The sequence below is a fragment of the Montipora capricornis genome, chromosome 6, assembly GCF_036669925.1.
Source record: "Montipora capricornis isolate CH-2021 chromosome 6, ASM3666992v2, whole genome shotgun sequence".
Taxonomy (NCBI): domain Eukaryota; kingdom Metazoa; phylum Cnidaria; class Anthozoa; order Scleractinia; family Acroporidae; genus Montipora; species Montipora capricornis.
This window is the reverse complement of record NC_090888.1, coordinates 25,316,010-25,333,867: the sequence shown is the minus strand read 5'-3', so window position 1 is coordinate 25,333,867 and position 17,858 is coordinate 25,316,010. Positions and strand designations below refer to the sequence as shown.

General features: G+C 40.2%; 1 protein-coding gene across 4 annotated transcripts in view; it reads left to right on the top strand.

Moving 5' to 3' along the window:
• LOC138051845 (eukaryotic translation initiation factor 4 gamma 1-like) overlaps positions 1-17,203 on the top strand; it is an 80,028-nt gene extending 62,825 nt beyond the window's left edge. For 3 of the 4 annotated variants that reach the window (XM_068898139.1, XM_068898137.1, XM_068898136.1), the window contains exons 17-24: positions 703-891; positions 2,044-2,216; positions 3,175-3,373; positions 4,461-4,559; positions 5,031-5,174; positions 5,835-5,919; positions 7,272-7,418; positions 16,461-17,203. In XM_068898139.1, the coding sequence (XP_068754240.1) occupies positions 703-891; positions 2,044-2,216; positions 3,175-3,373; positions 4,461-4,559; positions 5,031-5,174; positions 5,835-5,919; positions 7,272-7,418; positions 16,461-16,639 (1,215 nt within the window). In that variant the 3' untranslated portion in view covers positions 16,640-17,203. The remainder of the gene's footprint in view (positions 1-702; positions 892-2,043; positions 2,217-3,174; positions 3,374-4,460; positions 4,560-5,030; positions 5,175-5,834; positions 5,920-7,271; positions 7,419-16,460) is intronic. The other variant, XM_068898138.1, reaches the window with a different exon arrangement.
• Positions 17,204-17,858: the final 655 nt, after the last annotated feature.

Genomic DNA, 17,858 nt, shown 5'->3' with positions numbered 1-17,858 from the left:
AAATTTGTTTATTCGTTTGTCAAATAGGTTCGTAGCAGGGGTTGCCTCTGTGTAATGGTTGACCAAGTTGCTCTTTTTATTTCTTAGCTATTATAGTGACATTTAGTGTCGTATTATGGCAAACGGAAAGCGGCAGGCTCGCCAAGAAAATCGAAGGAACTAGTCTGATGTTAGCTTTTTTTTTCTTACCTGTAATGTACAGATATCGAGCGGTTTCTTAAAAAAGATAGACAAGTTAGAATGAGATTTTTCATGCTTCCCTGACAAGCAGGAGCTTGTCGTTTCTCGTTTGCTGTTCATGTGGACGCAATGCTAAATCTCTTAATTGTTTGAGCTATTTTCTTGGGTGTCACAGGCTCACTCAAATTTCACTAGGCGTTCAAGTTGACTCAACTCATAGCCATTAAATCAAAAGAGATCCTGAAAAAAAAAACATATGCACATTGAGAGTAGGATGCAGACATCTAAAATTTCCTCGTGCAACTAACGGAGACTGCTAATTTTTGCGAATTTTGAATGATTCTCGATTGTTTACTGCGACGTTTATTTCAGTTTCCCGCTCGTTTATTATTTTCCTACTTGGGATGGGTTATGCGTGCGACGCATGTAGTGGACATTAACAGCAAAAGAGCTTAAAGAGATTTCAACTAGTTTATTTTCTTCTCTCTCAGTGTTCGAGTTCGCCACGTTTTTCTTTTTCAGCGCGCTAGCCAAGAGCGCGAAAGTGGACGCGAGTCTCCTCGAACAACAGCAGACGTGGCGCCAGCAGCTGATTCCGGTGATGTTGCTGGGTCAGCGGCACTTGCTGCATCACAAGAAGTGACGGAAGAAATGATGAAAAAGAAAACACTTTCAATTATTGATGAATTCCTGAATATCAGAGATAATAAGGTAAGCAAAAGTGGTTTAATCTGTTTGGAAAGCGCTTTTTAGCAACTTGCTCTATTGTTCTGACACAAAGAGCGATTGTTCTGGAACAATAGGCCAACCACCTCACGTCACAATTATTCAAGATGGCGGCGCCCGGGAAATTGGAAAGAAAAAATCAGCATTTTGAAATTCATTTCTTTCGGATACAAACGCTTTCATTGGGAAAAGATCGAACGATTTTAATTGTAAATATTATGTTCTGTGGTTTAAAGTTATTTTGTTATTTTATTGGAAATTCCTTTTAAGAAAAACCGGTTGATGAGTCCGGCTGCTAAGCTAGTAGTGAAGCAGCTCTCGAAACCAGCTATTGTCGGTTTATGGTAGCTCAAATTCCGACCTTTCTGTAATACAGAATTTTTTAGACCGGTGCATGAAAAGAATGTATAGTTCCAAGAATGTAAATATTAGGGACTTGCTAGAGAAGGCGGACAAGACACTTTACAAAAAAAGATCGAACGACCCCGAATGTCCGTTCTTCCAGTTTTTACCTAAGGAAAAGAAAACGAGGTACAATTTTGAAAATACGTCAGTCTCTGTCCCTAGGATCCACCCTGACAGATTTGAGAACGTTTTTAGTGACAGAATAATTTTTAAATATATGTAAGAGTTTACATTTTTCTTTCTTATTAATTGTAACTTAGGATATGTATTCTTATCTTAAGAAATAAAGATTATTATTATTATTATTATTATTATTATTATTATTATTATTATTACACGACAAACATTTTGGGCACGGCACCCCTCCGATTTCCACCCATTGCCCGTTCACACTACAAATTTTTCTTTATTTGGGGTACCACAATTTTTTTTTTCTTTCTTTTGGGCACCCGTGCCCTTAACGCGATAAAAACTGAGGGAACCGTACCTAAAATTTTAGGCGCGGGAGCCAAATTGTAGGGGTGCCGTGCCCAAACTGTTTGTCGTGTAAACCAGGCTATAACTACCCACTAAGTATGTTCTGCTGAAATGTGTAACCGAATTTAGACCACACCACCGTTTAACTCATTTTTTTCCTTAGGGCGTTTATATCGTCGAAATAAGTTGTGCACGATTTGGGGGATAAATTTCTAGTAAACTACCTTAACTGTGGATGTTCTGTTTTGCTAACAGGAGGTAGCTGAATGTCTCAAAGAATTACAGTCACCATCACGGCACCACGTGTTTGTTGAAGTGACATTCAATCATACGATGGAGAAGAGAGCATCCGAAAGAAGGGCCACTGGAAAGCTCATTCATTTCTTGATGCGTGACGGTGTTCTCACAGCTCAGCATTATCTTAATGGGTATGTACAATGTGTGTTATGGTGGCTTAGGGCAATGCCGATACAACTGCGTGTAGAAGACACTTTAAGTGCATTACTGCATTACTGAAGTTCAATAAATTTGATTTTGGCAAGTCACTGAGGTGTCGTTGGACATATCTGTCGCTCTCAACCCGTTCAATGGAAATTCAGTTAGATTGTTTGGTTTAAGCCTTTGTTAAAGGCTAAGGTATTTCCTGTTTCAGCCACCCACAATAGATTGACCAAAAGAAGGTCGAGATAAGTTTATTTTATCGAGGTCTGATCAACGTGGAAGAATTGGTTACCTTGTCATACCAGTCCATTTCCTGTCCAAAGATACCCCTTAAAAACGAAGATGTTCTATAAACGGCGTGGTGCCTTAACCACGTGCAAATGATTTAACAGTCAACCGTGGACGCAACCGAGCTCTGTGATAATTTGTGCAATAAAAAAGTCCCCTGTGGCATTGTGTTCGTAATGTGACATAAAATGTTCTGACGTTCTTTTTTTACTCTCAGTCCCTTTTTCTCGCGCTAGAAATACTTTTAGGGCTTCCGTTTCAGCGTTCCTGTTTGTTCATCACCATCTTGGAGTGCGTCTTCGTGTTTAGAAAGCGAGGGTGGGGTTATTCTCGTAGTCGTGGACGTTTGCTCCCTTAGATCTAGAACGTTCAATGCCCCTGCTCATCCACAAAAAGCTTTGCGCACTTGCTCTATTGTTTTGAAACGGCCGTGTTAGATATGTTTTTAATGCTTTGTTGTGATTGGCGGGTACTGATTTTATGTCAGGGGAAACAGATTTGGTGCGCACGTGTTTGGGTGAAGAGGGATCTTTCAATTACTTTTCCAAGGTTTTGGTCAAACTTTGTTTTACTAAATTTCTCGGAAACATCTCTGCTGTAAATGGTCTACTACATCAATCACACAGTGCGATATCAAAATATATTTTTCATTTACAGGCTTGAGTCAATATTTGCAGTTGCTGAAGACACAGAAATTGATATTCCACAATTGTGGAAGTACCTGGGAGAGCTTATGGGTCCGACAGCCTTTGATGGAAATCTTGGTCTAGATGAATTATTTAAAGGCGTATTTAAATATGTGTCAAAGCACAAAGCTGCCAGACTGTTTGCTTGCATTCTGCAGTCAAGCGAAAAGGTAATTGGGATTGTTTCAGTTACACCAGTGTTATTTATTGTTGACAAGTGTGGCGACACTTTACCCACAGTCCAAATGCTCGATTTGCAGCTGATTTTAAGCAGCAAATTGAAACCCAAGAGAAACTCAAATTTTGACCGGTTGCTTTCACTATCTCCCAAACATGGGTCTGGTTGAAGCGTGATACTGTATCTGGAACTGTCATGGGCCCGTTTCGTTGTTCTTCCATATTCATGCAAAGCTCCCAGAGGGAGGTTTCGCTTAGGAAGCTGGGACATCGGCTATTCACATCATATTGCCTCCCTGTGGGTAACAGCCGTTCCCCGAAACGTTAAATAGCTTTTTGTGCATTTTCACGTGCCAGTGATTCTCTTTATTCCTGGCCATGCAAGTTTGCGAATTTCCAAGAATTCCGTCTGCATTGACAGTGCGATTCTAACGCATTGTTGTCATTTTATCCCAATATTTTTTGTAGTGTGAGGACTGCTCAGATGTTTGTAATATGCACGAACCTCACCCTAATTTCAGGAAATATCAGAGCCGTTCTTTGAACGGTATAGTAGGGTTTCTAAAAAGCGCGCAATCGCGTTTTCTTTTTTCCTTGTATAGAATAAATAGGTAGGTAGGTAGGTAGGTAGATAACGTTGCAACCCAAGAATTGAATTGCGTCATATTTACAGAATAAAAGATCAAATAAATGTAATATTTACATAAAAAGAAAACATCTTCAATCACTACATAACATGATAACTAAGAACTAACATTAAATGGATCTTGAAGTAATTAGTTACTAAGAAAGCATAATTCTTAAAAAGGATTTAAAAATTTACATCATGAAAACCAAACGTATTTAAAAACGCTGTGCGTACCTGAATCCCTCAACACGGGAGGGAGAAATTCTTTTACTCAGATATTCTTAAAGTTCCAATTTCAAATATTTCGGACGTCATTTGAAATCAGAATCCTAATACATGTAAAAGTAGTATAGCTCGTGCGCTGGTTGCTGATTTTACCGTGGAAAGGGTTATCACAGTCAAATGAAAACGTAAGGTGTATTTTTGACAATTTTTCCCTTATCTTGATTTAGAGTCCGCAAGATGTCCGTGCATTTTTGGACACATCCAATGTAACTGTATATACTTTCTTTGACGATGCGGACGAAGCCAGAGAATTTGCCAAGGACAAGGTATGTACCTACTTACGTCAACTACAGTTTACTCGGTCCTAGGTGTTTTTACCTTTGAATGAGCTGTTGGTTTGCCTTAGATTTATGTTTACATCCTATAGGGTTTTCAATAGAACCGGCTGGTGGCGAAACTCGCCGGGTATTTCACTTGACTTATGCCGCGTAGTTTGAGTTCGAAGTTACCCCAACTTTTTGGAATAACATGAGAAACATGCGCTGCAAAACACGAACATCGGATCGGCAAGGCTTTGTGCATCTGAGGTCTGCAAATCTCTTTGAACCCCTTTAGAAGTGCGCGCCTACTCTTTAAATTTCTCTACCCACTGGCTTTGTTGTCGAACATTCTGATATTGTAAATCTTAACTTGTATCGTGAGAGAGAGGTGGGAGACTTTTCAACCCGTCTCTGAGTATTGTAATACAAAACAAAGCCAATGCTAAATGAATGAATTTTGTTTTGTTTTCTTAAAAGAATATCGAATATGCCTTGGGACCGTCACCTCCATCACAGATTACCGGTTCAACCAGTGCACATTCAGCCAATGTAGAAGAAGAACTTAGGACTGTCATATTGAAGAGAAAAGCGAGGAACGAAGAGGTGATGGACTGGATTGATGTAAGCAGACTTTTTTCGCCGCAGAAAGTAATAAAGCATTCGCATAGTTCAGATCACTTTTAGAAAAATGTTGGTTAAATCCTCGATTTCTTTAATTGTTACTGAAACGAAATTTGATTAAGGAGTCTCGAACCAGTTTCAACGCTTCCAAGTGACGCTCTTATTAGAAGGATCGGCCCTTGAAACCCTTTCGAGCCTCCTTAACTGATTTCTTCACTAAAAAAGAAGATTGCGAGAAAGTCTCTAAGCTAGCCTTGGATTGCCTCCGGACTTCAAGCGGACTACAGCCTTCCCGTCTTTTGTGAGAGATTGGCGTTAAAATTTGAGTACCCGATTTCCAAATGCCGATTTATACCTTTGGAGAGGAAACTCTCCACCCCTCAGTAGGAAAAGGAGTAGCTCATGTTTATGAGCCCCCTTAACTAACGATTAAATGTGCAGATTTTTTTTCAACTACAAGCAATGACAGACCTGAGCAAAATGAGCTGAAGCTGTAATTTTGAGTCGCAAGTAGAGAAATATTTTCGTCCTTGAGTTCTTAGCTTTTCAGTTGCCAGAAACTCTCGGCATTCTTGTTGGCGCTAACTTTTAAGACTTGACAATCTAAAGACAAAAACTGTTATAGCTAACCACTCGGACTTCTTTATTTGCTTTGTTCAGAAAAATGTTTTCCCCTCGAGCACGAAAGAATCTCCCTTCATTCGAGCCTTGGTCACTGTTGTTTGTGAAGGAGCGTTGTATGAAGGTAATTGTCCGATCTATTGTGTGGGCTTTGCCTACGTCTTTAAAGTATTTTGTTAGCCAGAGATGCGCACCTTGCTCTTCTCCCCAAGGTCAACATCGCCTGTTTATAGGAAATCAATTAATGTCACAAAGGGTCCGTAAACTCTTCCCCTCAGTCAAGTGAAGATCAACAGTTGGCTTGACCTTAACCTGTTCTCTTCCTGTAAAAATAGAAAAGTTTCGATGACACGCTCTTGCTCGTTGTGGTTCTGTAGTATTTTCTCTTACATGTCAATGAATGCATAAACTGTACCTTGGTGGTAAATCATTCGAACTTGTTAGTAACCGGAAGGCCAAAGGTCCAAGGCGTGGTAGAAGCACTGGAATGCTTCTTTATATCATTTGAATGTATCTGGAACGTATTTAACTGTACCGCGCACCGGTGGCTCAGTTGGTTGAGCATCGGGCTCTCATGCGGGAGGTCGTGAGTTCGACTCCGGCCGTACCAACACTCAGGGTCTTAAAATAACTGAGGAGAAAGCGCTACCTTTGTAATTACATCCGCAAATGGTCAAGACTTTCAAGTCTTCTCGGATAAGGACGATAAACCGTAGGCCCCGTCTCACAACCCTTTAATGTTCACAACCCAGTGGGACGTAAAAGAACCCACACACTATTCGTACAGAGTAGAGCATGGAGCTCCCGGTGTTGTGGGCAGGCCTCATTTCATTCATTCATGTGCTGGGTCGCTAATGGACTGATAGTGGCTACTAGCGGGGCCTATATATGCTGATGTCCGATCTCACCCATAGATCCCTTGCTTATAAAGCGCATTTGAGTATGTCATTAGAAAATGCGCTATATAAATTCATTACCATTACCATAACGTGCAGGATCAGAGTTTTGTCGCCTCACTTACTACCTTTCGAATTTGACACCGTGCCGTATTGACATGTTCCCAAGTCTAGTTTCATTGTCCCCTTTCCCAATACCTTGCACCTTTAGCTAAGTGGTAACTGATAAATTCTTATCTAAACAACTTTTTCATTAAAAAAAAAGTCAGGTTGTCTTGTGCTGAGGATTATTTTCACAATCCCTTTTATAGCTAGAGCGTGTTACAAAACGTTGATTTGGTCACGGAGCGTTTTAGCAATAGAAGGTCAAGAAAATCAGCAAATTACGTACCGGTCGTCTAAGGAAAGAAACGTAGTGTTTGTTACGGCCGCTTTCCATGCAGGAACCAACCATGTACCTAGTTTGCAGAGCTGTTAGGAGAGATGAGATGCTTTGCTTTGTAAAAAACTGAAATGACTATATAGTTATGCCTTGAGCACAACAAATTCTTTCTCTGTTTTGTCTCTTATTTTTTTCCAGATGATGAAGGCTCTTGGAAATGCAACGTTGATGAACTTAAGGAAAGGAAAAATCTGCTTCAAAAATATATCGATGCCAACACCAGTCTAGAGGTTCAAGCTCTTTACGCGGTTCAAGCGCTCTTTGTAAAGAAAGGTCATCCTCCAGGTACGTTGTTACTCGATTTTCCGCTTTTCAGCCTTATTTTCTTCTTTGTAAAAAGTGGTTTGTTTCGTTGAAAAGATACGAAAGCGGGGTTAACACTCGTCATCTGCTCTGTAACAATAGAGGAAGAAGCCCATTTGGACAAATTTCAGGTCAAGTAGTATGGCCGGACAATTATCACAACCTAGTTTAAGCCCCGTTTACACGAGCAATCTTTATGTGGCAATTGTTGTGACAATTTTTACTTGCTCGTGTAGGCCAGGAAATTTGGCCAATTTTTATGTGACAACTGTATATGCTGAAAAGAAAAAAAAAGAAAACTAGCCGCCGACAGCGGACCGTATTGTAGAATACGGCCCGCAAAATTGACCAATCACAGCACGCGTACTAAGTGAGAGATACAATAAAATGTGGTAAATTCCTGCCTGTCAGTGAGCGTCATTAGAAAACGACCAGGCAACCTCGCCTTGTTTCTGCTTTATTTCTGCTGTTCAAAGGCATTGCTGACCCTTTTCACTGGGAATTGTTAACAATTATTTATTGTGCTATCTACGTGATCAAATATATTTGCCAAAGAAAATAGTCCTTTTTCACTATGACGTCACGCGCGCAAAGGCTTGTGGTAGTTGTAGTAAATAAAAGCGTATCAAAATGGCGGAAAGTCTTCCCGGTGGTTATACTTGTTGCGTTCCGGGGTGTTTTAGCAATTCAAAAAAACACAAAGGCCGGTGTGTTTTAGCAATTCAAAAAAACACAAAGGCCAATTTTCCTTTTATGTGTTTCCAAAGGACCCGAAATTAAGAAGGAAATGGCTTCTTAACATTTCTAGAAAGAATTTTTCACCGACAACGGGCCACCGTGTGTGTAGCGCTCATTTCCGCCTAGGAGGCAAAAAGTCTTACCAAAACGCCCGTACCCACGGTTTTCCCTTTGAAGAAGTCACATCAGAGACCTAAACGAAAAGCAAGAAGACCTCTGATAAGGCATAAAGATACCACGATACAAGATACTGTGATGGAATCCACACAAAACAACGGAATTAATGAAGTCGACGAGGAGGAATCCAATGAAGACAAAGGTGAAGGATCGGAAATCAAAACTGTGAACGACCTGGATACACTGGATGCAATAAAAACACGTATTGCGCTTCTTGAACACGAGAAGCAACAGCTGGAACAAAAGATAACGATGGAAAGGTTTGGAGTCGAGCGTTTTGCTTTATCGGACAGTGATATGCAGTTTTACACAGGTCTTGATAATTATTTGCAGTTCAAAGCTCTATTTGATTTCCTTGATGGTAATTGTTGTGCATGCTCGCGGCTTAACTATTGGGGGTCCAACAACTGTAACTTTCAACTTCAAGACCTTGAGAAGCGTGGCAAAAAGCGGTCGATAATTCCAGCAGAGGAACTTTTCCTGACACTCTCAAGACTAAGGGCAAATCTCCCAGAGAAAGTTTTAGCCGACCAGTTTAAGATAAGCACATCTGAAGTGTCAAGGATGTTTGTGACATGGGTTGACCTTCTATTTTCAAGATTGAATCAGTTACCAATATGGGCTACCAGGGAGACTGTTAATCAGACAATGCCTGAAAGTTTCAAATATGACTACCCATACACAAGAATCATTCTTGACTGCACAGAAATCTTTATTGAGAAGCCGTCTTGCTTCAGAGTCCAGGCAGAGACTTATCCTACTTACAAGTCACATAACACTGCCAAAGGTCTCGTTGGAATTGCTCCAAATGGAGCAGTGACTTTTGTTTCAGATTTGTATGGGGGGCATGTGAGTGACCGCAAAATTGTCATTGCCTCTGGTATTTTGGATATGTTGGAGCCACACGATTCAGTGATGGCTGACAGGGGATTCGAAATTCAGGATTTGCTTGTACCAAAGAAGGTGTCCCTCAATATTCCTCCCTTCATGCGATGCAAGGATCAACTTGATCCTGACGAAGAAGATGAAACAAGGCAGATAGCTGCTGTTAGGATCCACGTTGAACGCGCTATTGAGATGATTAAAAATTACAATATTTTGAAGCAAATTATCCCTAACAGCATGGCTGAAGACCTAAACAAAATTTGGAAAGTTTGCTCATATTTAACAAATTTAAAAGGGCCATTGGTTTTCTAGCAGTATATTTACAAAATAATGCAAAACAAAATTACAAAGCAGTTTGTAAGCAACTACCAACAATTTGACCGAAAGAAAAAAACTGGATCGTTGACAGCCTTCGTTGCTTTGGAGGGGTAGTTGCTTGTAGGAGAAGACAAGTTAATAGATGGACGGTGGTCACATAATTACAGTTCTTCAGCATATCTTTATTTACAACAGTAAACAAAATTATACACCTCATTTGAAGTTATTCAAAACCATTATAGCACAAATATCAGTTAACAAGTCTGACTGAAATGAATCATACTAATTAGACTCAGACTTATTAAAAAAATGTCATTGATATTGCACCTCTGGCATTTTGATTGGTTAATCACAGCAGGTTCAATCAGCTCATAATTTGAACCTTGCTGCAAATTTGAATTGTGGAAGTAAAAAACTATTTTCTTGCTCAATAACTGCCACCATTCATCTTGAAAGCAATATTTGTGGTAGAAAATTATTATAAAAAACGTTCACTGGCTATATACAGTTAAAAACTTTCGTGCTTTCGGCTGTCAGGCTACAGCCTTCAATGGAAATGAATGGAAAAAATGATGACAACTACAATATATACAAAAATAGGTGAGAAAAAGAATATAAAAACGGGAAAAAATATTTGTCAAAAAAACTAATTGTTCTTTTTTAAAAGAATGGAGTATTGATTAGGGAGCGGCCTAGAATTGTTATCTGCATGATCTATCGAAGCGGTGTGCCAAGATTCCAGTGTCTTGCGGGTACGAGAAGAACCCTTGTCAATCACTTGGGAATTTTTAAAGTCAATAGAGTGATTTGAAGACCAAGCGTGTTTAGCGATGTTGGAGCCTCTTGCGTAAGACTTCACATTCCTCATATGTTCTTTTTTTCTGGTTTCAAAGAATCTGCCAGTCTCGCCAACATAACTCCATGGGCAGTCGGCACAAGATATTTTGTAAACCACGTTAGGTTGAAGATCGATCGGAGGGCGGGACTAAGGAGAGGGAAACTCCTTTTGTAAAGTCTTGAATGGCTTGCTGACAACTCGAATATCATGTTTTATAAGGAGTCTAGTTAGAAGCTGAGAAATTCCATTAATATAGGGGAGGACTGCATAATTGGAGAATTCGGAGGGTGCAACCCATTTAAAAAACATGCAAACAAGTTCCTCAGGTGTTGGGATGGGATTTGTTCGCTGAGTAGAAGATTTCTTCTTTAGTATGTTGGAGATAACATTTTGGGGGTAATTGTTAGATCGTAGAGCGTCGATGACATGAATAAGTTCTTTCTCTTTTCCTTGTTTTGTGCTCGGGAGATTAGTTGCGCGATGTAACAAAGTCTCAGCTGTACTGGTCTTGTGTCGTTTGTCATGATGGGAGAAGAAATCGAGATACCTATCAGTGTGGGTTGGTTTACGGTAAACCTCAATAATAAGATCATTATCCTTGCGAGTAACCAAAGCGTCCAGAAAGGCGATCTGGTTATTGTTTTCTTCTTCGATGGTAAAGGAGATGTGTTGATCGATACTGTTGAGTGTGTTATGGAAAGAGTCAACGGCGTTTCTTTTAATGATACAGAAACTATCATCAACATATCGTTTCCATACTTTAGGTGGAACGGGAGTTGTGTTGATGGCCATCTCCTCGATTGCTTCCATACATAAATTGGCAACCACAGGACTGACAGGGCTGCCCATGGCACAACCATGGATCTGTTTATAAACACTGTCATTGTAGACGAAGTAGTTATTGGATAGGACAAAGTTCAACAAAGAGATTATATCAGTAGTGTCAAGTTTTGTGCGTAAGTGTAGTGATTCATCACAATCCAGTTTATTTTTTATGTAATCACAGGCTTTCTTGACAGGAATGGCTGTGAAGAGCGATACCACATCAAAGGACAGCATAATTTCATCGTCTTGTATGTCAATGTTGGAGATTTCATCGACAAATTTGGAGGAATTAGGGACTGAGAAACCATTGCCATTTTGGAGAGGTGTCAAGATGTTGGTTAGAAACTTTGAAGTGTTATAGAGCGCTGAACCAATAGATGAAACAATGGGTCTGAGTGGGTTGCCTTCTTTGTGGTGCTTGATTGATCCACGGATGGCGGGTGGTATAGTGTCAGTGGAGCGAAGTTTTCGATACGTAGAATCGCAGATTTTTAGTTGATTCTTGAGTGTTAAAAGCCTATTGTTCAGTTCACGTTCAATTCTTCGGAAAGGAGGTTTGGAGACCAGTTCATAGGTGTTGTGGTCATTCAATAAAGCATTCATTTTGTTGTTGTAATCAATGGTATCTAAAACAACAAAACAATTTCCTTTGTCTGCTTTCATCAAAATCCTGGTGTCATCTTTTTTTAAATCCTTGAGAGCTTTCCTTTCCTCTTTTGTGATGTTCTTGTGGAGAGGTAATCGGGTTCGATGTAAGATCGCAGCAGTGGAGGTTCGTATAGAGTCCTTCTGTTCATCAGGTAGATGGGTAATGGCGGCTTCTATTTCAGAGACAATGTTCTTGTACGGGATTTGGTTGGGAGTTGGGGCAAATTTAGGACCCTTTTCTAGAAGAGAACGTTCAGCAGAAGAAAGCGGTTTTATCGATAGATTGACTACCCAACTCTTCTTGTCGATAAAATGAGTTGAGCAGTTATCTTCATTCCTCAAGTTATAGAGCTTTTTGTCATGTCGCAACTGGATACTACTGCGGACGGATTCTGCTCTCATCTTCAGAAAATTCTGAAATACCATTAAGGTGTTTTCAGAAATCAGAGGTGTCAAGTCATTCATGGTCTCAAGTAAGATCCTTCGTTTTTCTTTAATCTGGTCATGGCAGATGGAAATTCTAGCTTTCATGCAGTGCCTGCTCGCTCGTTCCACAATGCGTCTGAAGATAAGTTGATTGCCAGGTGGTCTAAATTTCAGAGACTTCGGGAACCAGTGTTGTTCAAGTGCCTTATGAGTAAAATGCAGATGGCGGTGGTGTGCTTCTAATTTGTAGGTCGTCCTTTCCATGGATCTTGCTAATTTTAGGGCTTTCTCCCCGGCCTCAAGGCGAATACGTGTAAAAATAGAAGAACCGTAGCCAGGGTAAAACATATAGTGAACTCAACAATAGGCTTTTAACACTCAAGAATCAACTAAAAATCTGCGATTCTACGTATCGAAAACTTCGCTCCACTGACACTATACCACCCGCCATCCGTGGATCAATCAAGCACCACAAAGAAGGCAACCCACTCAGACCCATTGTTTCATCTATTGGTTCAGCGCTCTATAACACTTCAAAGTTTCTAACCAACATCTTGACACCTCTCCAAAATGGCAATGGTTTCTCAGTCCCTAATTCCTCCAAATTTGTCGATGAAATCTCCAACATTGACATACAAGACGATGAAATTATGCTGTCCTTTGATGTGGTATCGCTCTTCACAGCCATTCCTGTCAAGAAAGCCTGTGATTACATAAAAAATAAACTGGATTGTGATGAATCACTACACTTACGCACAAAACTTGACACTACTGATATAATCTCTTTGTTGAACTTTGTCCTATCCAATAACTACTTCGTCTACAATGACAGTGTTTATAAACAGATCCATGGTTGTGCCATGGGCAGCCCTGTCAGTCCTGTGGTTGCCAATTTATGTATGGAAGCAATCGAGGAGATGGCCATCAACACAACTCCCGTTCCACCTAAAGTATGGAAACGATATGTTGATGATAGTTTCTGTATCATTAAAAGAAACGCCGTTGACTCTTTCCATAACACACTCAACAGTATCGATCAACACATCTCCTTTACCATCGAAGAAGAAAACAATAACCAGATCGCCTTTCTGGACGCTTTGGTTACTCGCAAGGATAATGATCTTATTATTGAGGTTTACCGTAAACCAACCCACACTGATAGGTATCTCGATTTCTTCTCCCATCATGACAAACGACACAAGACCAGTACAGCTGAGACTTTGTTACATCGCGCAACTAATCTCCCGAGCACAAAACAAGGAAAAGAGAAAGAACTTATTCATGTCATCGACGCTCTACGATCTAACAATTACCCCCAAAATGTTATCTCCAACATACTAAAGAAGAAATCTTCTACTCAGCGAACAAATCCCATCCCAACACCTGAGGAACTTGTTTGCATGTTTTTTAAATGGGTTGCACCCTCCGAATTCTCCAATTATGCAGTCCTCCCCTATATTAATGGAATTTCTCAGCTTCTAACTAGACTCCTTATAAAACATGATATTCGAGTTGTCAGCAAGCCATTCAAGACTTTACAACAGGAGTTTCCCTCTCCTAAGTCCCGCCCTCCGATCGATCTTCAACCTAACGTGGTTTACAAAATATCTTGTGCCGACTGCCCATGGAGTTATGTTGGCGAGACTGGCAGATTCTTTGAAACCAGAAAAAAAGAACATATGAGGAATGTGAAGTCTTACGCAAGAGGCTCCAACATCGCTAAACACGCTTGGTCTTCAAATCACTCTATTGACTTTAAAAATTCCCAAGTGATTGACAAGGGTTCTTCTCGTACCCGCAAGACACTGGAATCTTGGCACACCGCTTCGATAGATCATGCAGATAACAATTCTAGGCCGCTCCCTAATCAATACTCCATTCTTTTAAAAAAGAACAATTAGTTTTTTTGACAAATATTTTTTCCCGTTTTTATATTCTTTTTCTCACCTATTTTTGTATATATTGTAGTTGTCATCATTTTTTCCATTCATTTCCATTGAAGGCTGTAGCCTGACAGCCGAAAGCTCGAAAGTTTTTAACTGTATATAGCCAGTGAACGTTTTTTATAATAATTTTTTAATATGTTTTACCCTGGCTACGGTTCTTCTATTTTTAAATTTGTGGTAGAGTTTTTAGTGAAACAAGTATTATTGGGTTTAGTGGCATGCCCTTTTAGCAGAAGGGAGCTGGGATCCACCTTGTTTTGATTAACTATAATGTTTTTCATAATTATGTCAGTAGCATTGTCATTGTGCTAACAAGCCCTAATTTACATGTAAAAGCACACTGGTTTTTGTTTTCAAAACAAGATCACCCCAGCGTCACTTCCCTTTAACTCCAGGTCCCATAGGACACAACTGTAAAGTGGTACATAAGATGACATAATTTGATGAGCTTTAGCTTGGTAGACAGAAATATGTGTATCACTGCGTAGTAGGAATACTGATTGACATTTACAGCATTTTAAGAAAAGATGGGTCAATTTATCTGCTTTGTTTAGAACAGTTACTCTGTTTTTCACTTTTCCACCTGGAAGTTTGGGGAAGAGAAATCCTACTTATAGGAAAACAATCTTGGATACAGGTGTTTTCCATTCTTAATTCTAGCTGTTAATATTTCTGGTACAATGGCAAATAAGCAGAAATCCAAAGAGTTTTGTTTCAAAGCATTCCAATAAATTGGATCAAAGTATATTCTCTCAACATGCAAGTCTTCAATGTTACCACCTTAGGTGTAGACAGCCAAGTCACACCATTGCCTGCCAGAAATGCCCATGCCCCCTTGTATTTGTGCATAATAGTGATGTCGAGTCTTCAGCTTCAATCCAGTGTTGGTAATTTCAAGGCAGGAATTATTTTTGTTCTCAGCAATAATATGTAGCAAATCAGCCATCAGGCTGTGGAATTTTACTGGGGAATTGGATGTATTTCATTTCCAAATTTCCAATGGCACCATGTCTTGCAGTGGATCACTGACTTCCCCATCAATACTTGCGGCAAGGAGTTCTGTGCATGTGGTGTCAGGTGGGATTTGATTTAACTCACTTTCTACAAAATCTAGAATCGTAAACAGTAGAGCACCTACATGCTTACATCTTCCAGTAGCCCCAGCTTTGCAATTACAGTATCCACTTCTCACCCCAGCAGTTTCTTTTCGAAGCCTTAACCTTGCTTTCAAAAAAGCAAACATGTTGATGTGATGTTGCGTTGAACTTTACTTTTTGCACGTGGCCGGCCTTGAACAATGCGTAACCTTCCCGCTTACTTTTGAAAGCCCCTCGTCTGAATTTGGTGGAAATTTTTGTAATTGCTCCGGCTAAATGGGCAAATATATAGCAATGTTGGAATTCTGGCATTTGCTCCAACGATAAAGTCCAGCCATCTGTTGGCCTCTCGATTCTTTGCGACTCGTCTGGTTGTGTTCGCATTTCACGTTCGAGACGTATTCTCCGAAGATGAATTCCTCCATCAGGATCTACGATTTTGTCAAGTCCAGAGCTCTGATAACTCTTTACTCTGGTTGTAAAAAATAAAAATTAAAACAAAACAAAACAAAAAGACAGTATTTAGGTGCGATATCTTTCGCCATCGAGCGAATTAATTTTTTTTATAATGTTTATAATTTAGCGCTTACCTCTGCAGCAGTTGGCTTCGGTTCCCGCTTGTTGAAGCACCTCGGCACTTCAACCATCGCCTTAATTGATCGTTGTAAAGAAGTTCTGGCTCTTTGTCTTTAAAGGACGCCCCAGGGACATCATTCTCAGTTAAATTTATTCTTTTTTTCTTGTTACACGCTTGAGAAGAAGCCATTGTTGTTGTTGATAATTTTAATTTTAGCGCGTAATTCGCGTCCACTTTACTACAACTACCACAAGCCATTACGCGCGTGACGTCATGATGAAAATGGCCTATTGTCACAAAAATTTAAATTGCTCGTGTAAACGGGGTTTAATTTCCTGGCTTCCACGAAACTCGTATAACTCGGTCATAAAACACCCGAACTAGTAATCGGATTTTTTCCGCGTTCGTCTGAGTCTAAAAGTGACATCGTCATTTCATCTCAGTAACAAGAGATCTTGGTTTTTAACGGCGTGCTGTACGTTGCTTCCAAACGTACAGACACACCGGAGAAACTTAACCAGATTTTGTTTTTTCTCTCGACTCTACCAGGTTTTGTGAAGTCTTACTTCGATAGCTTGTATGACGAAGATATCATCTCGGAAGAATCATTTCACACTTGGGAAAGCAGTTTAGACGAAGAACCCGGCAAAGGTGTAACAGTCATGGCCGCTTCTGAGTTGTTCCGTTGGCTTAAGAGTGCCCTTGAAGAGAATGGGGAAGGAAGTTAACAATCTTGATAAACTAATAGCGAATGGGATTCCATTTGTGAAGGAAATTTAGGAAAAAAATATGAATCGGGAATGAATTTTCTCTCGTCAAGTCTGGATTAACTTACAAGGTCTGATATCCAGATAGCGGAGTGCTCCTCTGGGAGGAGGTATTTATGAAGATTCGTGTAAGGCTCACGAAACTTCCAAAACTAGTGCAAGGCCCGCCGAGCATCTCGTGGCAATCGCTGACTTCGAACGAGTCGCTTTCGGTTGGCTTAGAAGTTGTTTTCGGGATGTAATTGTTGCCAAAGCAAATAAGCAAGTGCCTCGGATTTGTATGTCGAGTCTGTTTCGCTGGTACTCAAAATGTAATCAGTTTGGCAGACAACAAAACTCCGAGCCCGAAGCCAACCCTGGCTTTACCGAAGAATTGAAATGTTGGCCCCGAAGGCTGGCACACACGCACAGTTGTAGACTGTAAATACCACAGAACAAGACTGTAATAATTGTTATGGAAAGAAGAGAAAGAATCCTTATTTTGTGCCTCAGAAAAGAGAATTAATAAATAAATTAATTAATTAATGTTTGAATGGATATTTCAGCTATGCAAGGGAAGTGTTGGAGTTTTCTTTCCGGTGTTGTCAACATGATCAGTGGTGGTCTGTCGTATTTCTCTAGCATTTAGTAGATAATTGCGGGCAAGGAAGGAGTACGAGTTCTAATCCGGTCAGTAACATCTTCTCAGTCACCAAACTTCGTCAGACACCACGCAATTCTTAACATCCTCTTACTCATTGGACTAATATAGAGTCCAGCTCTTTTGTGTTCGATTTCTGAACCACCCACCCAACCACCCAACCAACCAACCAACAAACCACGAGAGCCGTTGGAACAGCTGCACATTGCCCCAAATTCGAGATTCCCAGGGTCTCTCTTCTCTGCCTCCCTTGTCGTTGAGGAGATAGACCCTGGTTCAGGCTTGTCACGTGGCACTCCTCGACAAACATTTTCCTTCTAGGGTAGGCTTTTCGTTATATTTTAATTTTGCAACTAAGCGAAAGTGTACAAGGCATCTTTTAAATAAATAAGCTTTACCTTACAATGCAAGTTTAAAAAAAGTCAAAAGAGCTGATTATGTATTCCTATAGGAGGTGAATCCCCACAAAAGCGGTCAAGCTTTTGTGACCGATAAGGCCTCTGATGTCTGTGGTTGCCGAAATGTGTCAATGTTCGAAAA